Below are 23,350 nucleotides of genomic sequence, written 5' to 3'. Positions count from 1 at the left end.
TGAGTTCTTGTCTTAGGACCTAGGGACTGCAAAAATATGCATTGGGAATGTCTAGGGAAATGGTTACTTGAAAATCATCACCTAAACCACCAGTGAACTATAGTACAACACCAGTTTTGTTCATCCACTGTCCAACGGTAGCATGCAGGGTCTGGAATCACAGCTTCTGACTGCAAGGACAAATTTACTAAGACATGGAGGCATAGCAGCCTGCCTTCTCATCCCTCACAAGCTAGGGCATATGGCTGGAGCCCTGTCTTGCCAACATGAAGACTGGGTTGAAGATAGTGTTAAATGCTGTACAAACAGGAGACACAGGCTTGACTTAAAATACTAACTAATAAAGACAATAACAAAGACAAATAAAGGCTAATGTCCAAATAAACTGGAAGGGATGATCACTGGTAAGTGAACTCTTTTTAAAGAACAATTAAGTGAAGCTGCTGGGAGCACCTGGACAGTGCATGAAGACAACCTGAAGAAGCCAATTACCAGAGAGCAGAAACTGCCCAGAGACGAACTTAATAGAACAGTATCAGATAAATGTCACTGTAATCAATAATATTCAGAGTGGCTGAGGGCAGCCAAGTAGCCTCAAGCCCATCCCTGTTCTTTCCCACAGAACACAGTTCCTGCCAACGTGCAACTCTAGCCCTCAAACTGTTCCCAGCTGCAGGAGCACTGTCACTGTCTTCTGGTCCAGCCAAGTAGCCACAGCTATTCTGTGTTCTTGAGATCACAGAGTGCATTTTTATTTTTAACAACATGAAACTATCTCCACCACAACATGGTTTAATTCCTGACATAATTCTTGTTTCAACCATGGTTACTTGTTTGAAAAGTCCTAATTTACCAGGAAAAAGTCCACTGTTCAGCTACATTTTGAATACTGCTTTATAACTGTACTAATCACCTCTGTTCCAAAAGAGATCTATGCACTAAAAAAAAAAACCAAGAAGCCTACAGAGCATGTTATTTATACAAATGGAAATATTTCACAGAAATTCAGGACAAACTTAGAGACCTTAAATGCTAAATTCTGCAATCGTTAGACGTGTAAACAATCAAATCTGAATTGAAGCCAGTAAAAACTGAATAAACAATAGTTAATGGTTTAATAAGCCTGTAAATGAAAGGATCAGAGACTAGTGCAAGATTTAGAGAAGACAAAACAAATAGGCACCTGTTATTATTTCCATCCTGGCAGTTTCCATTTTGGCAGCCAATACAAAAAAATGCTTCAGGGAGGTTTTTTACGAAGTCTATCCTTCACTTACAGCTATTTGTAATGCAAAATTATGGAAAACTATTTTACAAAAAAAGGAAAAACAAAAACAAAAATCAAATCAATGTGAAAACAGCATATTCCTTTAATTTCTAAAAGGTGCACTTTTTATATTACTATACGTTACAGTACAGTTTTGTACATTCATTGTATTAAGTTGTTTGGAACAGTCCTTAGAGAGACCAATCGATCTATAATTTTTTTTTTTAAATAAATAATAAACCCCAATTTCTATGTTTTATGATTGGTATGTTAGCAAAAAATGGCTATAACAGTGAAAATTCAAACTCTAACTTTTGTACTGCTTTTTAAAAATAATCATAGTTTTCACATTGCTTCACCTTATTTATTTCATAAAACTCATAGGTATTCAGATTCATAGATATACTAATATATCACCATTTAGATCAGGGCTAATCAGGACACACTTTTGCAAACTTCATTCAGCAAATATTCTACAGTATTGACTATTGAGCTACATATACTATATAGGAAAGCAATGAATCAAAACAATATTACAGGAAAAAATAGAAGTGTATGTGCTATTGAAAATTCTTCTGAAATGCTTATTTTAAAATTTGACCTCAAGATTTTAAATATTTAAGCAAACTCTTAATAGCCTTCAATGCTATAATAAGATTTCTTTTTTCAAAAGAAGTTTTACTTAGAAAATGAAATCTGTCAAGCAGATTGACGAAGTATGTTTTGTTACACCAATTACACGGTAACCAGAATAACCAAACACATTTTTTAGGAGAGAATGACTCAAGAATCTCCTTATAGTAAGAACTTTATCTTTTTGCTTAGAGCACATGTTTAAGACAATTCTTTAGCACTGCAGGTAAGGAGAAGAGGGAGTACAGAAGAGGTTATTCTGATGAGTTCCCTAAAGAGTATTTCTATATAGTACTTACTCTTTGAAATGTAATTCATGTAGACTGCAATTCACTGAGCTGCAGAAAATATCATAAAATATTATTTGTAAAAATGATTAATTGGTACTGCAAATGGGATGACCTGAAGTTTAAGAAGTGCATCTAAAGGCAAGAGCCTTAGTTTTCAAGTAATGTTTGGAAAAGTAAGATATTACTGGAAAATTGAGTTTTTAGTTGTATTTCAATTCTCTTCTTTTGAATTCTGAATGCTAAATTTTTTAAAAAAAACATTATTTTGCCCTGGAAGTTTACAGAATACTAAAATAAAACAGATTTTTGCAGTTCAATGATGAATTGAAGGTTGAAGGTAACCTGAAATTTCTGAGCTACTATTGCTATTATGTAAAATCAGGAATGTCCGTTACGGTCAGCTCCAAGCTACAACAAATATCAGCAATTCTGCTGCTACTGCCATCAACAGAGAGACCAGAAACAGGCAGGAAAACAGTCCAAATGGAGACCACTGAGCACAACTATGTTGCACAGAATGTATTTTCCTTCTTCTCTGGTTGCCCCGAGGGAGTCTAATATCATTTTAAATTCCTGCCACAGTCTCCCAGGCCAGAAAACAACTAATGGATGAAAGCTTGTGCATACACTTTTTATTTTTCAGCTGCTGAAATGCTAAAGAATGGCACAAACTTTCTAAGTCAAATTCAGCTTGCCAATATTTAATTGATATGTCTGAAAGTAGAAATGTGACTACAGTTTGCAATACAGATTAGAGAAACACTTTCTTTAAAGTTTAAATGATCAATTACATCTCTCTTCTATTAGCTAAAAGTTTTAAACATTGTTAGAACCCAGAAACTGAATTTACATATGTTTATATGAGAAGAGTCTAAATGACTACAGATTCACACTATCTATATAAACTGTTTTTAGTGAATTGGGTCATATATCAGTAAACAAAACAAGTATAGTCATAATACACTACTAATCATGTGAATTTTTAACTAAACCTTTTCATGTTTTTAGTTTTTCTGCAGTTTTTAAAATGCAAGTATAACAAAACATCTAGCCTATATCAAATACCTGAAGAAAGGCATTCTCTCAATATAGCCTACATGTGTCAAAATTTAAAAGATCACTTTAAAAAAAAATCAGAACAACTGCATACAGATTTGTAGAAAAAGTAACCACTAAAAACTATCAGCCAAAAGAAATACATAGATTGTAAACAATAGAGCTATAAAATTCTGAAGGTAAGACCTTCTGCTTTAAGTACTTTATTCACAGAAATAGAAAAGTATTTCAATATCTGAAAAGACTGCATGAATATTTGAATGCCATCTGACAGGCTTTGCTTAGGAACATTTTATACACTGTCCAGTCTAACAAGCTTATTGTTATGCCTTGCTGATAGACAGCTGCCAAAATCAGCATGGAAAAGCAACTTCTACAATAGAATGATATCTAGACTTTGCTAGTAAAATTTACCTGAAGAGAATCTAGTAAGGAAATAAATACTTGAAGAGTGCTTTTTATTCTGAATTATACGAACAGTAATCAAAAACATACAAAATTAAGTTTGTTACATCCTAGGTCAATCAATGTATGATTTATAAACATGCTGAAAATATGTCTGAATGAATACATTTTATATCATATACCAAGTATATAATTGAGAACTATAAAAGGCCTTTTGTCTGTTAGTATTGTGAAACTTATATTTATCTCAGTATTCTTCCAATCCAGTACGCTTTTTTTTTTCTTTTTAAATAAACTCATGGTTGATTTTCTAGACTGAAGTAAACTGTGCAACTTCAGTAGCATTGAAAAGGACTTTCAATGAGCTTAGCATTATGCATTGGCAGTACTGCATAACTTAATAAACTTTAGCTAATAGTAATTTGTAGCAGAAAAGAATCAGAGAAGAGCAGAACAACTAACAGATAATCCACTGTACACATCCATGAGTTCAAAATTCAGTTTTATAAGCGAATTCCCATTGTTTAATAATCGATGGATGACCAAAATTAGCCTTTGGGTTCTGTTATACTCTGCACTGGACAGGGTCCGCAAGCAGCAAATGACTGCATCTTTCTTGCAACCAGGCTTTTTAGATGCTGCATCCAGCTGCAGGTTTGGCACAAACGGTTTAGCATATCTAACTCTTGGTAAAGTCTGAAACTGGTACACAGTGTGGCTTCAACTAATACTACTGTCTGACATGTTACTCCTGAAGCAAACAAATTATAGTAACTCAGATTTAGAAACTTACCTAGATGTAACTCTTATCTAGACTTAGAGTTCCCTAAATAGGAAGCATTCATTCAACACCTTTAGCATGCCTATACAAATGCAAAAACCTGTTATCACAGAAAACATAGCATACTATGTTCAAAGTTCTCTTTGTTACATACACACCATATTATATATGTGTACATTTGCATACAATATAAATATGAAATAAAGAAACAAAAGCATAAACTTTAAAATATATACATTTTGAAAGAAAAATAACTAAAGAAAAATAAAATGGGAAAAGTATCAAAATATATCAGAAATCGTTCCAAAACTTCAATTTCACTAACCTTGGATAACAAGTGTAAGGTCTATTTTAACACATAAATTTTTTTGTGTGATGCCAGACATATAGAACGTTCATTCAGAAGTACATTAGTTCATTTTATAGGAATGGAATTAAAGTATTAATCATTAATGACTTGTCATTTCTATTTGTGAAGACTCTTGTCCTAAAGGTGAACTGAAGAGAAATCTATTTATTTTACTAGCCACACAATTTAAACAGCTTTCCAAGCAGATTAATATTTCATTGTAGCTTGCTTTCCCTCTGACTGTGGAAAACTTAAGAAAGAAGCTAGGAAAAGACTACTGGCAGTGCCGTTCCTCCAGAAGATACTTCTCTCTTTATTAGGAGAACTTTTCCTTTATTAGAGATCCATATGCTTCACCAAAGATCTAGAAAAAGCCGTTACTAATGACAAGCTGGCAGGTCTTGGTAAATCCAGCTAGCCGCAGCATCTCAAGAGGTAACATGATCTCTTTTCACAATGGGAACAGAAGTACTACTGTAAAGGACTAAATAGACCCAGCAAAGCAAAGGTGGCTCTTTCCGTGTGTAAAACTAAACAGTTAAATATAGATGGGATTTTCATCAGAAATACTGACTGATCATGTGAATGGCAATAACCACCTTTAAAAATGTTTTAAAGTTATTGAGAAAAATCTGAAAATCTGAAGTACAAAGTGCTAAGTACTTCTAAACTAGTTTTATTTTAACTCTACTCCCTTAGAAAGAGGGAGAATTTATAAAGAAACTGCTTTTCCAGCAAACTTTTAGGTCATATAAAGATTGTATTAGCTGTCCTCTTTTTTGGCAAAAATCAAAACGACTTAAGATTAGGCATTGATGATGGAACTAAGATTGTAGTCCTGATTTTTCCTTTTTTTTTTTTTTTTTTTTTTTTTTTTTTTTTTTAAAAGAGAAAGCAGGGAAGTGTTGCCAGGGGGTGGGGAAGGAGGGATGATATCACATATAGAAAACAGTCTCTGTCTTCGGAAACAATGTTTTCAATCATGCTGCAACAGTAGGAGACTACATACCACAGTCTGGATTGAGTGCAACCTGGCAAACCTGTCCAGTGTACAGCTTTTGGCATTGCTCTTAACAATCCCACTACCATAGGCTCACAACCATCTGTTAAATGCCATTAGCTAGATAAATTAGAGTTTTATTAGATTAAATCTGAATGAGAGGAAAAGGAAAGACAAGAAATAAGACAGAGTAGGAGGAGATAATTGGTACTGAGGGAGACAGGGAAAGAATGAGAGCAGAAACCAAACTTCTCACTCTTCACTGTAAGCAGTAACATCAATGATGATGATGTTAGTATGTCTTACTTTCCCTGAGAACCTTCCTTACATCCTGCTTGGTCAACACATTTTCCAGAATCAGGAGATAATGGTCTGTCCAAACACGTCATGACAAACCTTGAAAAATCGGGAGCTAGCAAGGAAGATGGTTGCTATGGTGAAGCTCACTTATTCTACCTCCAGTTTTCTTAACTGAACAATCAAAACACAAACTACCTCTAACAGCAAGTGTTACTACGAAGATCACAGAATGGTTGAGGCTGACAGGGACCTCTGGAGGTCATCTGGTCCAACCTCCTGCTCAAGCAACGTCACCTAGAGCCCTTGTCTCCAAGGATGGAGACCCCACAGCCTCTCTGGGCAACCTGTGCCAGTGCTTGGTCACCCTCACAGGTAAAAAGTGTTTCCTGATATTCAGGAGGAACCTCCTGGGTTTCAGTGTGTGCCCATTGCCTCTGGTCCTGTCACTGGGCACCACTGAAAAGAGCCTGGCTCCATCCTCTTTGTACCCTCACTTCAAGAATTTATATACGTTGACGAGATCCCCCTGAGCCTTCTCTTCTCCAGGCTGAACAGTTCCAGCTCTCTCAGCCTGTCCTCACAGGAGAGCTGTTCCAGTCCCTTCATCATATTTGCGGCCCTTTGTAGGACTCTCTCCAGTATGTCCATGTCTTTCTTGTACTGGGGAGCCTGGAAATCGACACAGTATTCCAGGTGTGGCATAATGCCAGAGAACGCTCTACAGATTACAAAAATGGTTGCCAATGAAAAATTCAGGCTATACTTAATGAGCAGGCAGGGTGTTTCCTGTCTTCTCTGTGTGTGTTAAAACTGTGAGGCCCAGAAACACTCTGCCCCTCCAAAGGATAGCTGTACAAGCTGGCTGAGTCCCAGCTCCCTTCTAGCACGCACAGGTGGGTATATACCAGTTTCTTCCTCACTCCATGAGATTAAAACCCAGATGCACGGACTGAAGGAAGTCTCAGACCACTTCACCACAGTTCTGAAAATCAGCAGATCATGATCACAGGGTACGCAGAGAAGTCAATGAGACTCCAAGCCAAACATAAGTCACTGTTCAGCCTTTTTTTTTTTTTTTCCAAATTTGCATCACTCACTTGTTGTTCACTGCCTATACCCTACAGGCGTTCACCATGATCACCACTTTCAGTTTAAGTTACTGCTTATTTTCCTCATTACATTATTACTGCCAATTACAGAACTACCTAGTCATTCATTCTGTCAGCTCAACTTCGATTCCATCACCATCTTCCTCTTCAAGCTTACTACAACTTCTCAAAGGTACATTAATTTTTCATCTCTTTTGTAAGTCAGTACTTACTGGTTAATCTTGAATTCTAAACACACAAAAATAACTACATTTAACATCACAGAAAATTCAGCATATACCAGAGAAAAAGGGGGGATGATTGAGTTAACCTGATCAGGATTGAAAGCAATTAGCATATATAGCATCTGACACACTTCCTGTTTATATGATGGCATGATCCCACCAATAACATGGATCTTACGCTCACCTACACACAAAAAACCACAAAAAAATTGCAAAATTATTTTAATTTTGAGCTTATAACCCATGCAGCAAGGAACAGCCTAAAGCAAATTTAGAACACGGTTATGTTGCTTTCAAATGGTATTTATAATGGATATACTGACAGACTTTAAACAATACAGTTAGTGCAGTAAAACATGAAGACAGTCATCCCTTCTCTCTTTTCTTCCAAGTACTGTGTCTACTCTGACTGCATGGTGAATTACAGGCTGAAACCTCAGAATGCAATGGTAATTGCAATAAGGACTACATCTTCTTTTCTGAGCATTAGTAGGTTGGATTTTTTATTTTTCTGTACCGCTTCAAATTCTAACACTGCAAATATTTTATCTGTACAGAAATTATATATATACAAAACCTTTCATTTTCATGATGCACTAAGGACTCAGATGTCATTTCTGTGCCTTCAGGGAACACTGCATTTTCTTAATTTCTGTAAGGAATGTCATACAGAAAATAGTCAAGCCACATTTGTGCCAAGTCTGCCATTTTTAATTACTAGCAATCAAGTCTAAGCAATTTCTCCTTTGGTTTAACAAGTGCATACCTATCTTCCAAAATTTTTCTTTATGCCACAACTCATAAAATTGTTTAGGCTAATGCTAGTCCCTTGCACTAAATTAATAACTAATCACAGGAGATATTTATCATCTCTAGTTTTTTTATATGAGAATTGTCAGACTTAATCACCCTCCTCATATTTTCACTATTTACAGAGCTTCATTTATCATACATTTCAGCAGTATGACAACAGTGGACTATTTTCCCCACTTCTCAAGTACGTAAAGAACGATAAAAGGGTGAAAAATCATGACAATAGCTTGAAAGTTTTACTCTTTCTGGTAACATCGATTTCCACCAGAAAATGATTCCTAAAAACCTATATATTTTAATACCAGTCAGAGAGAGAAGTAGAATTAGCAGTCTAAAACCTCAATAAATGGACAGTTACACTTAATTATAGAAAATGCATTCTGATTTTTATCATTGGTTAAACTTTGCAGACAGTATGAGAGTGATCTGTTCCAAACAACTGTTTGTAAAAAATAACTTCTTTGATAACAATGCCAAAGAAACTGTTCTCAGAAGCCTTTATAAAGTGGGTTCAGGGCTTATAACTAGAAGCTGAAAGGACTACTAACTCTGATAAGGATAGTGATTTGGGAGATAACTGCTGAGATGTGTGTTGAACCATACACCAAATTTTTTTCAAACCACTTGCTGACTGGACTGAAAAGTAACATAACGTTTAAACAAAAGTTATATAGAATGGCACAAATGTATGGCCACTGCTGGATTCCACCGGAAGTTCATCCTGCAGTCCTGGGCATCTAAGATGTCATTCTCACACAGTATTGCACAACGAGAGCGAAAACTAAATTATGCGAGATATCACTTCACTGAAATAAGGTATGAGTGACAACCCCCAAGTCTACCCATTGAAACATTGCAGCATAAATGCTACCTCAATGTTGTGATGAAATATTACAGAATATCTGGTTTGATAATCACAGTAAGAAGAATCATGCAACTTCACATTTTAATTGGTTAGGGGAAAAAACTGACCCCTGGTAACTTGTTCTTAGTTATGAAATGAAAACCACTGTACTGGGTGCAGATGCCCAGGTGCTGGCAGGGGGAGCTGCAGGGTGGTCTCAGTGAGGAGAGGTCAGGGCTGCCCCATGCTAGACACAGCTGGCTCCAACAGACCCAGGGCACAGCTGAGGCCCTCAGCCAAGATGGTGACACATCTGGGAAAGCATATTTAAGAAAGGGCAAAAACATGCCAAACCAGACCAAAAACAGAGAGGAGGAGGGAGAAGAAAGAGCATGAGAAACAGCAGTACAAACACCAAGGTCAGGGAAGGAGTAGGTGGAGGTGCTCCACTGCACTGCAGCAGATAACTGCGCTACAGCCTGTGGAGGACCCACGTCAGAGCAGATGGATACTCCTAAAGGAGCTGTGGCCCATGGAGAGCCCACATCAGAACGGAGGAAATGTGAGGAGGAAGGAGCAGCAGAGAGGAATCACTGGTACTGACTGTAACACCCCTCTCCCCATCCCCCCCTATTGCTTAGGGCAGTAGAGGACTCAGGAGTGAAGACATGAAGTTAAGCCTGGGAAAAAGGCAGGAAAGGTGTTGTTTTAATGTTTGCCTTTTTGTTTCTCACTACCCGAATCTATTTTAAATAGCAAAAATTAGAACTAGTTTTCCCCAAGTCAAACCTGTTTTGCCCTTGGCAGATCTCCCTTTCTTTATCTTAACCCATGAGCTTTTTCATTCCAACTTTTTCCCTTTTTTTTTTTGAATGAGTGGCTAGGTGGGTGTTTGGCTGTTAGACAAGGCTAACCTATGACAAGAATAAAACTGGAGTTATTTATGGAAGAATATAAATAGTAGAGATAGCTAACACACAACAGTGTTTTATTTTTTGTTTTCTGTATGTTTAGGTCAAAGAAAGTACCATAAAATATCTTAGCAGAGTTATATCAGGCCAAGATGATAGCACCTCTACGAAAGCATATTTAAGAAAATGAAAAAAGGCTGCACAGCAGAGTGTGAGAGAGAGGAGTGAGGACAATGAGAGAAACAACCCTGCAGACACAAAGGTAAGAGAAGAAGGACGGGGAGGAGGTTCTCCAGGCATCAGAGCAGAGATTCCCCTGCAGCCTATGGAGGACGACGTTGGAGCAGGTAGCCACACTGCAACCTGTGGAGGGCCCCATGCTGCAGCAGATGGAGATGCCCTGAGGGAAGCTGCATGGGCTTCTCTCCATGGGCTGCAGGAGCATGTTTTCTGGCAGAAAACTGTGGCCTGTGGGGGACCCATGCTTGGAGCAGCCTGTTCCTTATGGACTGTACCCCACGGAAGGGACCCATGTTGGAGCAGTTCTTGAAGAACTGCAGCCCATGAGAAAGACTCACACTGGAGCAGTTTGTGAAGGACAGTAGCCTGTGGAGAGCTGTGGCGAGTTAACATTGGCTGGCCACCAGGTGCCCACCAAGCCTCTCACTCCCTCTCCTCAGCAGGACAGGGGGAGAAAATAAGAAGAAAAAGGCTCATGGGTTGAGATAATAACAGGGAGATCGCTCACCAGTTACCATCATGGGTAAAACAGATGTGACTTGGAAAAACTGATTTAATTTATTGCCAATTAAACAGAAGAGGATAATGAGAAATAAGAAAAAATTTAAAAACACCTCACCCTCCGCTTTTTCCTGAGCTCAACTTCAGCCTCAAGTCCTTTACCTCCTCCCCCAAAATGGCAGAGGGCAATGGGGAATGGGGGTTGTGGTTAGTTCATAACACTTTATCTCTATCACTTCTTCCTCCTCATGTTCTACCCCTGCTCCAGCATGAGGCCCCTCCCACAGGAGACGGTTTACACAACCTTCTCCAATGTGGGTCCTTCCCACAGGCTGCAGTTCTTCAAGAACTTCTCTAGCATAGGTCCTTTCCATAGGGTACAGTCCTTTAGGAATGCACTGCTCCAGTGTGGGTCCCCCACAGGGTCACAGTCCTGCCAGAAAATGCGCTCCTGCATGGGCTCCTCTCCATGGGCTGCAGTTCCTCCCAGAAGCCTGCTCCAGCATGGGCTCTCCACAAGGTCAGAGCTTCCTTCAGGGCACAACTACCTGCTCCAGCGTGGGGTCCTCCATGGGCTACAGGGTGGGTATCTGCTCCATCGCAGACCTCCATGGGCTGCAGGGGGACAACCTGCGTCACCATGGTCTTCACAACAGGCTGCAGAGGACTCTACTGTGGTACCTGGAGCACCTCCTCCTTTTTCACTGACCTTGGTGTCTGCTTCTCTCACATATTCTCATTCCTCTCTCCTGGCTGCTGTTGCGTAGTGGTTTTTACCCTTCTTCAATATGTTATCACATTGCTGATTGCCTCACCTTTGGCCAGCGGCAGGTCTGTCTTGGAGCTGGCTGAAACTGGCTCTGTCCGACATCAGAGCAGCTTCTGGCATCTTCTCACAGAAGCCACCACTGCAGTGCCCCAACTCCCAAAACCTTGCCACATAACCCCAGTACAATAGCCCATGCCAGAGCAGAGGAAAAGTGTCAGGATGGAGGGGCAGAGATGAAGTCTTATGAACTGACAACAACCCCTGTTCCCCACCGCCCTGCACTGCTTCAGGGGGAGGATGTAGACGAGCTGGGAGTGAAGGACTGAAGTTGAGCCTGGGAAGGAGAGGGTGAGGGAAGGTGGTTTATTTTTGCCCCTTTTCTTCCTCACTATTCTACTCTATTTTTAATCAGCAATAAATTAATCTGCCCCAAGTCAAGTCTGTTTGGCCCATGACAGTAATCAGAGAGTGATCTCCCTGTCTTTATCTCGACCCATGAGCTTTTCCATATTTTCTCCCACTGTCCTGCTGAGGAGGGGGAGTGAGAAAGTAGCTTGGTGGGCACCTGGCAGCCAGCCAAGCTTAACTCACCACAGCTCTCCATGGGCTACTGTCCTGGGGTGGGGGTGGAGTGACAGAGCAGCTGGGTGGGCATTTGGCAGCCAGCCAACATTAACCCACCACTCTGGAATAATCACAAAGAATTATTTTTTCATATATTTTTTCATAGTCGGGGGGGGTGGGGCGGAAGCCAGAATAGGTAATTCACCAAAGTATGCCATTTATCTTTCTTTGTCCAACTTCTATCCTTTATTTTGAAATTTAAAAAAATCTGACAGTCAGAATCAAATCATCTTACAAAACACATCTGCAGGGTGAAGCAAATTTTCTTACAAATTTAATTAAAAAGTATGACATTCAAAAGAGTAAGTAATTTTAAAAGTAAAATTAATTTGTGTTACATTATGTAACTTTTTATGGAGTTCAGGTTTTTAATGTAGCTGACTAAACCCCTGATAAATATGCAGAGAACTCAAAGGAGATCATCTTTCAGATAACACTGAAAAGATGAAATTAAATTAGAATTAAGAAATGCTAGTTTTCACCTAGAATGATTCATGACAAATATCATATAAAAGTACAGTTACTTTTCTGGAAGGCTTTACTATATCCCCCAGTCCAGCTTATACAAAATGACAGAAATAAGTATCAGTGTTCCTGAAGCACATTTCCACTTCAGTCAGTTGATGAATACTAAGATGATATATTAGCATTTGTGGACACCACAAATAAAATCAACATTTTTGCCTGTGCAAAAATATAGGCAAGCTGGAAGCTTTATACATTTTCATTTTAGAACTATTTATTAAAATAATTTCCACATCAAATATGCAGAGAATTATACTTTCAGGAAGAGTAATTTTATTATTTTTCTTGAAAATAACTCTAATATTCACTAATCCTGCATTTTATTAAAATATACTGTAAGAAATGAGCTACTATTTTGATGCTCATGTCTGCTAATGAAATGTTGGGGCACTCACATACACCAGCAGCTCTGGGACTACACATGGTGAGCTAATCACCTGCTGAGACCACCATCAGCACTGTATCCTCTACCCACAACATAAACAGCTCACAGCAGATGCTCCTAAGGCTTATTACATGGGTTCACATGAATTCATGGTAGGCAGTCAACACAGATTTTTTAAACACTTCTCTAGCATACGGAAGACCACATTAACAATTTACTCTGCTAAGTAATAATGTCGAAACGCCCATACGCTCTAGGCCAACAAGTACGATACCCAATCCTGAGAAAATGATGCTGCATTAGTGACCCAGCAGAATAAAGCAGATGGAGCCTCTTCAAAGGAGAAAATGCTGTTTTCTCCTGACTGTGCTGCTGTGCAAACATTTTGGTTTTCAGGCTTATGGTCTAGCTTCCAACCATTTACCATGTTTCCTCTGAATTTCTTCCATATCTTGACCTCCTGACTACTACCCTTGTCAAAAGTCTGTATTTCCAAGTTCCTCCATCTTGGACTCCAACCAGAATCCTCACGAACAAGTCTTATTCATTACAGTATGGGGAGACTGTCCCATTACACCATTTACTCTCGTTTATCCACAGTGGTATTTCATGAAAGCACTACAGAAGGACAGCAGTTTTCTCAGAATTGGTATAATTACACCAAATCTAGGTTTCCCATCTGTGCTGAAAGCTCAGGGAGGTGCATATAACACTTATCTTCCCCCACATCACTAATCAAAAGTCTGATGGTGGTAAGCGATACCACTACAAGGTCATCAACCAACATTACTCGCTGTTTTACTGTGCCAGGCAGATACTGCATATCTGCCTCCGAGTCACAACCATAGCTTACTCTCAACAACCTCCAGATGCTCTGCAAATCTCAGCACCTGCTAACAGTCACATACAATCAGTATATTATAAATTATGTGAAAAAATACAGCTCTCCAGACATTATTACAAGAACACTTGGCACCACCTACAGAGGAAGGACCAAAATTCTCGATTGGTTGGGAAATTATTGTCCTGTGACTGCAAAACCAATCATTTATTTTGTTATGGAACCTTATCCTGTTTTGTGGAACCTTATCCCGGACGACTGGCAGTGCTATGGCAGCAAAAAATCTCACTGTAGCTCGACATAAAGTTCCTTACCTTATCTGCACTATTCCCCGCACCGCGATGTTTATTAGAAGAACCATAGATACAGCAGGGGCTGGCAAACATCCTGTATACAAATATAACTGAGTGTTTTAGTAAGAAGGATGACTTAAGCAAGCAGAAATACTCTAAAGACTTCACAGTCACTGCACAGCTTTTAAATGTCCATCTCTAGGTGAATTATGTAATACAGAAGTTGAAATGAATCGCAACTCAAAGTCCACAGTGGTAAGATTCACAAAAAAATGTTGGATTAACTGCTGCTTGATCCTTGATCATTTATGGATATAATACATAAGCAGATGTTCCTCAAACTATTAGAAAAATCACGCACACCAGAAAACTTTGCTAGTACTACATTTTCCTGAATCCCCCATGAGATTTATTTCTAGATGTCTGTCCTGGTTTCAGCTGGGATAGAGTTAATTTTCTTCTTAGTAGCTGGTATAGTGCTGTGTTTTGGATTTAGTGTGAGAATAATGTTGAGAACACACTGATGTTTTTTAGTTGTTGCTAAGTAGCACTTATCTTAAGGACTTTTCAGTTTCCCATGCTCTGCCAGCAAGCAGGTATACAAGAAGCTGGGAGGGAGCAGAGCCAGGACAGCTGACCCGAACTAGCCAAAGAGATATTCCATACCACAGAACATCATGCTCAGTATATAAATGGGGAAGAGCTGGCTGGGAGGGGCGGATTGCTACTCGGGCATTGGTCAGCAGGTGGTGAGCAATTGCATTGTGCATCACTTGTCTTTTCTTGGGTTTTATTTCTCTCTTTTTTTGTTATATTCGTTTTCATTACTATTATTATTATACTTTTATTAGTAGTAGTATTATATTTTATTTTACTTCAGTTGTTAAACTGTTATCTCAACCCACAAGTTTTACTTTTTTTTTCCCTGATCCTCCTCCCCATCCCACCGGCAGGGGGAAGAGGGGAGCGGCTGCATGGTGCTTAGTTGCTGGCTGGGGTCAAACCATAACAATGTCACTATTTTTACTGTATCAATTTAAATTCAAAAGAACAAATGCAGTGACCATTAAGACAACTTCAAGGTGATAAGGTTATTTAAATCAAGCCTCACAGTATATTATTCACATCACCATGTACAGAGAACTCACTTTTACTCCTTTCCAAGTGCAAAGACCTGAGATAATCAACTCATGATACATACTAAAAGAATTTGCAAGTTTGGTTTTGTTCATATTTGAAAGAAGTAGTAGGACTGTTTCTATAACATATTTAACCAACACGATAAATAGGATATGAAGCTTTTGAGGGAGCTGTAATACTTGCAGAAGAAATCATTAAGTTAGATTACTTGAATAGGTCTTTTTTTTATTTTGCTTAACTCTCAACTTATGACGACTTGTAAAGAAGTCTCTAAAAGAGACCTATTTTTTTTTTTTTAATGTCGAGAGTATCTCAACTGAACATACTGAACATATTTTTTGCCTTAGGTAAAAATAAGTTATTTTTTACTGCCCTACATAAGCCTTTTAGATGCATGCTTTCAAAACCAAAAATAGCTTTAATCAAAACAGAGAAATAATAGTACCTAATTCTTGCATGTTCAAAAGAATCATAGCACCAAAAATCTTAGCAAGTGCCTGCCATGCAGAGATGTTGCGCTCTAACTTTCAGTTCCTTTCAGTTACTTAGCAAGAAATGTAATGGTCACAGCATTAGATCTAACACTGTGTCACAAGCAAGAGAGCGCTATAAACGTTCTGGGGCCACAGCCTTACTTATGGAAAGAATTTTTATGAATTTCTGGAAACAATAAAGAACTCTAAAATAAAGTTTTAAAACCAGTGATTTAATTCTGCTGTAAAACCTACCAATAACGAACTACCTTTAAGAGATAATTCACAGATACATCTTCAAGCTATACCGGTATTTTTGAGAACTTTCCAGTTTTCTTTCACCCTTGAGTCTGCACAAAGGAATGGAGGAAAACAGTTTTCCAAGGCTTTAAAGAAAAGAAAAAAAACCCAACCCTCAGTCATTCTAGAGAGAACAAAAAAGTGTCTCGTTAAGTTTGAAAAAAATCTGGAATACAAGCCCTATGTAGTTGGATCTCACAAGTAAGCAGGCTTGATAATGGGGGGTGGGGGGTAAGCTGGTGGAACTGATCTCTCCATTTTAAAACCAATAGTCAGGTAGAACATTAGACTGCTACTATCTCATATGTGTTGGAAACAATGATAAACAAAAGGTTTACTCAAAGGTATCAAGATGCAGAATCTCCTCTGACATCCCCTCTGTCGAGGAGTCATCAAATGGCATCAAATAAAAAAAAAAGAATAAAGCTCATCTTAAATCATTAATAAACTAATTTACTTAGTTCAAACTAACTAGGATTTTTACCCAAAGCAAGCACCTGAACAGTCCTGTGAAATTCTGAAGGATCACTCATATCTTCAAAGTGAATATGCTCATAATACTCTGCCAAACTGGTGCCTACATCGATTAAAGTCCAGTGGTTGTATCACGTTCTTTTTTATATAGTTTTCAGCAATTCTTATTTCAACATTTAGCAGGAGTAGGGGAAATGACTTTATTCAGTTAAGACTAGTATTTGGAGCTTCACGTCACTTGTAAAATAGGAAAAATACTTGAATTGCCAATGACTGCCTATGAATAAGATTTAACAAAGGCATTAATTATTTTCTAAATTCTCTCTTTGTTTGCTTTCAGCTAGAAGCTAATTTAAATAGCTAAACTTAAATGTGTAGTCAAGTTTTAGTTATCAGTTGCATGCTGAAAAAGTACGGACGGGTATGATCAGAAATAAACACAAAAGGGAAAGAACTACAGAGACAAAAGTCAATGATCTAAAAGTTTACATACAACAGGAGGTTATCTGTCATTGCTGGAAAGGGTTTCCTTTTCTTGTTAAGCTTCATAATTCTAACTATATTCAATATGAAGTTTTAGAGTCATATGCATATAATTAAAAGATATATTTCTTATTCTAGTAATTCTAATAAAGTAATTTCAAGAACAGTTGGACATCAGTTTGGATCATACTTAGCAGATTGTCCTACTCAGAACGTTCATGCAGAGAAGTATACCATTTCTAAGTACTTCAATTAAAACCTGAAAAATGCCTGTCTTTTAAATTTACATTTCTCTTCTTAGTATTTTTTCTGACTTATTCTAATATTTTCCATTACAGTAGCCTTGTTCTGCATATGAAAATAAGGCCTTACAGACAGAAAGATCTGAGGCAACTAAATGCTTTCAAAAATCAGTGAAGTTACATTAAGGGTCTGACCTAAACCTACAAAACCAAAAAAACAGTCTCAAAGGCTAAAAGGAGTTATAGTAAAAGTTTAATGGTACTTCCTATTCAACACATTTCAATTTTAGTATTTTTAGAACATTACACTTTCACCAAAGTCTAAGCTCATTTACACTTTAGTACATACTTAAAGACTTCAGAAAACCCTGAACAGAGTATGTTACAAAAAAATCTGTAACCATGGGGAAGAAGTACAATTGCTAAAACACATCATTCTGGTTTATATGAAACTGTTTTAGAACCCCTCTCTGTTGAAAGTATCTCTCTCCTTTTGTTTAAAGCACCAGTTATAACAAACCAGTCTGTTAAAAGTAATTAAAAATGTTCTTTCCTGTGCACCTTGAGGTAGTGGCTTTGCTCAATTTTCTCATTTTAAAAGGAAACTTCCACTTTTTAAATTCTCAATATTTTTCTTTTTTCATCTGATCTGCAATACAACTATACATCATCTGTGTGCATTTACTTAATGATAAAATAAATTACTTGATCAAAAGGACAGAATACAGCAGGATAGGAGGTATTCTGGTCAAAAGGAAAAGCCTATGGTAATATCCCAGTTATTCTTTCAGTCTCATTCTGGAGAGTCTCTTTGCCAAAAAATGAAGGACTTGTTGCTTTCTAAAAAAACATGAATTCCACTACTTAACCCACAGGTAGTTTATTTTTCCTTATATAGTCAAAAATATGCTTCATTGTTTGTACGCATATAAAGCTGTTTAAATCCTGGCTACCTACTGAAGGAGTCATAATTGCAACTGTACATTTCAATCACATATGGTAAAGAGCACATTCTCACAAAATCTGCAGGAAATAGATTAGTGCTGCCATCCAGTTACAATTAAACTTTTCTCCACTACAGAAATACAAAAACACTCTGTAAAATACGTCTAGATGATTTACCCAAAACAAGCAAGAATAAACACTCAGAAAACACTGCTTGCTTTTATTGATCTCCTCCAACCCCTGAGCCATGAGGAATTATCCTCAACTAATACAACTATTTAAATTTGCTTTATACTGGGTTTAGATGCTACAATGAAGTTACCTGTCATTAATGATCCAGTTCAGACACAGATTGAGGGAATTAAGGTTTTTGCATCTCTTTACTATTTCCATCACGGTTTCATTGTCCAGTTCTGTGATATGACGTAGATCCAAGCTGGAAAGATTTCTTAGCTATTGAGACAAATACGATAGAAAGAAATAATCTGAAATTTGTTCACATACGTAACTGTTACAAAAACTGTTAAACTTTTTGGAATCATGTATAATATGTGCGAGCTAGTCAAGAAAGATGAGATTATTATATTTTTCACAAAAAGGAAACAGAGATATTCATAGAATCCAACTTTAGCAAATTTGGAGTTCAGGCACTCAATTACTCCATGAAATCAAGACACTCTCACTCATGGTCCAACACATCTGCAACAGGGGCCTAGGTCTTCTTCATTTTAACCATATGGAGTGTAAGATACCAAGGTAGCACACCAACTCATTTAATTATAAGAAAAATAGGGCATGGAACGAAGGGGAGACAGCACATTTGTGCTTAGATTCAAATGCGTGTGATCAAAGACTCCAGAGTCTCAGGCTTTCACACTAAGTAAATATTAAACACTCCCTGGAAAATACAGTATTTATACTGCAGTCTCACCTGCACAGCTATCAATAATAACCTGGATATTCTGAACAACAAAAGTTGGAGTCACGGAACAATATGATTAAGATTTATGCACAGAGTAATCTGATTTATTACTATCGTTAATCATTATAATGTCCTTCAAAAGCAAACAAAACCCTCTTACTACTTTTATGAGCTATGGATTCAAAGAAGAAAATTTTTACAGATTTCTGCAGTATCCCTAAACAACGGATCAGTTTAATCATAATAACTTCCAAGTGCTGTTTGCTTTTTAAGCTGTCTGAAATAACCTCTGTTATACTCTGGAACAATAAATGCATTAGGAAATACTGACACTTTAATTAAATTTACCTTCCCTGTAAGAGAGAGAAAATAATCCTATTCAGTGATTTAAGTCACTAAGGATTTGATTAAGTAAAGGCATACAACTGAGATCATATAATCGGTCCTCTTCAGTAGTTAATTATTAAGTCAATGTATTTAAGGCGGGGGGGGGGGGGAGGGGGGAAGGAAAAAAGATAAAAAGAAAAGGAAAAAAAAGAGGACTTCAAATGTAGATAGTGTTCTACAGAAACTGGTGTTCTGGTGTTTTGTTCCAGAAGTTTTTAAATATTTTCCAAACTGAAGCTGAAGATAAACCACATACTGCTTCCAAAAATTCTGCAGAACAAGCATAAAATTAAGGAACCTGACGTCTGAGAAACAACTGCAGGGTATGTCTATAGGAAGTAGGACAATAATATTCCTATTCTTAACATACTACCACAGGTGTACTGTCGAAGTGCTTGTTGTAATCCCATTGAATTTCTGAAAATCTTATTTGCCTATTAGGGACAAAAGCACATAATGACTGATACTGTGTTGGTAAAATGGACAGATTTTACAAGCTCTGTCTCTCTGCATTTCATACATACTGCTCTAGCAGGAAGTTTAAAAGACTTGCCTTCTATGCACCCAAAAAGGCTCACAACCAATCCCTCATTTTTTCTGCATAAATTACAAGAAGGGGAAGCTTAGAGCAACTTGAATTTTCCTCACCTTCATACAGCTATTCATATTAGATACTTCAGCCTTTATACTATGTTGGCAATAACATGGCCAATACCTACGACATTGGAAATAAACCTACTGGACAATTCAACAATGCATATATTCTATCACAGTAAACAAGTATTTACCAGGAGACCTCAAAGACAAGTAGAAACTCTTCCCATTAAAAAAAACAGAATTCTTAACTAAAACACGCTTTCTTTCACAACCACACTCTTCTTATGAGAAAGTGACAATACTCGTGATTCTTTTGTCATTACTAACAGAGTAAAAAACTTGAACTTACACTAAAAATAGATCAATCCATGGAGGTCAGTGCCTCTTTAAAAAGTGTCTAACTAACACGGCTTCAAATTAGGTAAGAGGTAACAGTAGAGTATCTACCTCATTGAGGCAATGATGAATGCAGCAGAAAGAATTTGTGATTTCCCAGGAAAGAAAGACTTTTGCATTGCATGGGTAGACTTAAAAACTAAACTGAATTCGTAGTATTCCTAATGACCGAATTAATAGGGTTTCCAAGGTAGATTTTATCCTTTACCACCACAGGAGAATGATCATTCTTTCATTGTTTCTTTCCTTCATACTAATAAAGGTCTACCATTATATTCAATATACAGTAACTCAACCATCACTTGACTTTTTTACTGTCACATTCATTCATTTCAAACAGCCTACCTGACACCTGACCTGCTTGGTAGGTTAATTCTTCTTTTTATCAGGCACAACGTACTCGATTCAGAAAACCTTACTGTCTTAGAATTCTGAAGAGACTGCTTCAGATTGATACAAACTCCTCAAGTACAATTTGATGTATAAAACCTTAGTATTGCCATTTCAGATGAGTGAATGACTTTCAAGAGCTGCAGAACTGGATACACGTTCCCGTAAGTACTGGACCTTCTGCCATGATTTTGTATCAATCTGAACATGACAAGTGAAAAGAATACCCCTTTGCCTATTTAAATCAGAGGTATCAACATCTTATTACGTCAGAGAATTGTTATAAATGTGTAACCATTTTTTATTAAAAAAATGGGACAGATACTTTAATGACAAACGTTCTATTTTACATTTTACCTGAAAAAGTAATTGTAAGGGGTTAATGCTACAATGATGAATTCTTTATTAATCACCAGTATTATAAAAAAATGGCAAGAAAAATTACGTAAGTTTTATATTCTACCTCTAACCGTCACATCTAAAAGTAGTATGATATAAAAAAAATTAAACTTCTCTGAAGCAGACAATTGTACAGTTGGGATGTTCGAATCTTCAGTGAATGTATAAATCTTGAGATTAAAACAGCATACCTTCAATTAGCATTTTTCCACAGGAAAAGGATATTCTGTGACTTAAATACTCAGTCTTAGGGCATCAGGATAAATAAAGTTTTTCCTTTTGTTTTTTTTCAATCAAAAACAATTTTCTTCATGCAGCAATACCATTTTATTGAGCAATTTCAGGGCTATTCTTCTACAGATATTCACACTTTTCTTCACCTCTTAATTTTATAGCTCTACAAAGAATGCTCAGCATGAGCAGAATTTAAACTTTGAACTCAGCTCCAGCAGACAAAACGTTTTAACTGAAAAAGGAATATTTAATGTGACAATAAAACAGACAATGCAAATAGTAGACAGAGGTCTTAAAAATATGAAATAGAAAATAAAAGAATTATTCTTTTAATAATAATAATATTAATAATTTTAATAATAATAAATTATTATTAATATAAAATAAAAGAGAAAGGAAGAACAGTTAAACTAATTTTGTGTGCTACAGATATATATACAACCTGGCTGAAATTACTGAATATTGACTCTGTTAAAATTGCATGAGATAGTATAATAATAGGATTTAAATGTCAGAGGGAGTCTAGTTAGATGAATGAGATTAGACGAGAATAGGATGTTGGTCCTTTCCTCTCAGCCCCACTAACAGATAGAGAATTGACAGCCCAGTATGTAAAGGTTTTGTGAGGAGACTGCCTGTTAAAATGTACTGAAAGGGAATTGTTCCACTGTGAATGACAGACCCAAAAGAACCACTTAGATCACAAAATGGTTTTGGACAAAGGAATTTTGAAAAACAGAGCTTCAGTTCTTTTAAAAAGATATTAAAATTAAAAAATTAAATACTATTATCTTTAAGAAATTACCTACTACTTTTGGATCTCAAATATATTAAATGATGACAAAAACATTTTTGTTTAATAATTTCATTGGTTAGTTTAAATGAAATTTTATGGAGGTTGATATATTTAAAGATTCAGAGATTATCATACTACTTGTGTGCCTGAATGTTACGGAGTTTGTAAGACTTCTATCTTGATTACTGGAACTTGTAATATTAAAATATGTGCAATGCTAATCAAGAAGCTAGAGCATGGGGGGGGGGGGGGGGGGGGGGGAGAGAGGGAGGGAGGGAGAGAGAGAGAATATGCCTGATTTGTGACTGGTCAAGTTTAGGATACATTTCATATACTTTAGATGATGAAAAATTACTATTACCATTGGGATCACAGGCAATTTTTCAGTGTGGGTGTATCAACTCCTATGAATATTTAGCTGTTATTGTAGGGAACTACTAATATGAGTATGCAATTCCCCCCCCCCCCCCTTTTTTTTTTCCTTCCTCCCCCGACCCCCTCTCTATTCCTGTAGAGACATGCTTCCTTAAAAATCATAGAATAGGATCATAGAATCATTTAGGTTAGAAAACACCTTTAAGATCGAGTCCAATCGTAAACCTAACGCTGCCAAGTCCACCACTAAACAATTCACGTAAGATCAATCCTCTTCAGAAATAAAGCCAAACTATTTCTGAAGGAAAGTGCTCAAAAGGACTTAATGAGCTTTAAATTCACATCTTTTGCTAATTAAGCTTAATTTTCTTGACACTCTCTGTGTTTACGTGCCTTCAGAGAATAAACTGCTCTCTGATTTAAGCCCCCCAAAGCAAATGTATCATAGGAAATAAAAAATAGCAACCCCCAAAAATTCTAAATCACATTCTTTTTATTATTATGTCAATACAATCTATAAACTATTTTTTAAAAAGTCACATACATTAATTTTACTTAAGAGCTAAAGTAACTGAACTATATTATTGAGATATACTGTCTTCCTGAAACAGTAATCATACATGGTTTAAAGAACTGG

At 37.0% G+C, this 23,350-nt stretch overlaps 1 protein-coding gene across 2 annotated transcripts in view; it reads right to left on the bottom strand.

Annotated features, from left to right (window-relative positions):
- Positions 1 to 23,350, bottom strand: part of FBXL17 (F-box and leucine rich repeat protein 17) — a 551,764-nt gene that overhangs the window by 434,952 nt on the left and 93,462 nt on the right. For both annotated transcript variants that reach the window (XR_007767787.1, XM_050912578.1), the window contains exon 6: positions 18,540 to 18,670. Coding sequence is in view for 1 of the 2 variants with exons in the window: in XM_050912578.1 (XP_050768535.1) it covers positions 18,540 to 18,670 (131 nt within the window). In the remaining variant the exon portion in view is untranslated. The remainder of the gene's footprint in view (positions 1 to 18,539; positions 18,671 to 23,350) is intronic.

The sequence above is a fragment of the Gymnogyps californianus genome, chromosome Z (genome assembly GCF_018139145.2).
Source record: "Gymnogyps californianus isolate 813 chromosome Z, ASM1813914v2, whole genome shotgun sequence".
NCBI lineage: Eukaryota > Metazoa > Chordata > Aves > Accipitriformes > Cathartidae > Gymnogyps > Gymnogyps californianus.
Note: the sequence above shows the minus strand (reverse complement) of the source record. Positions and strands in the feature narration are given on the sequence as shown.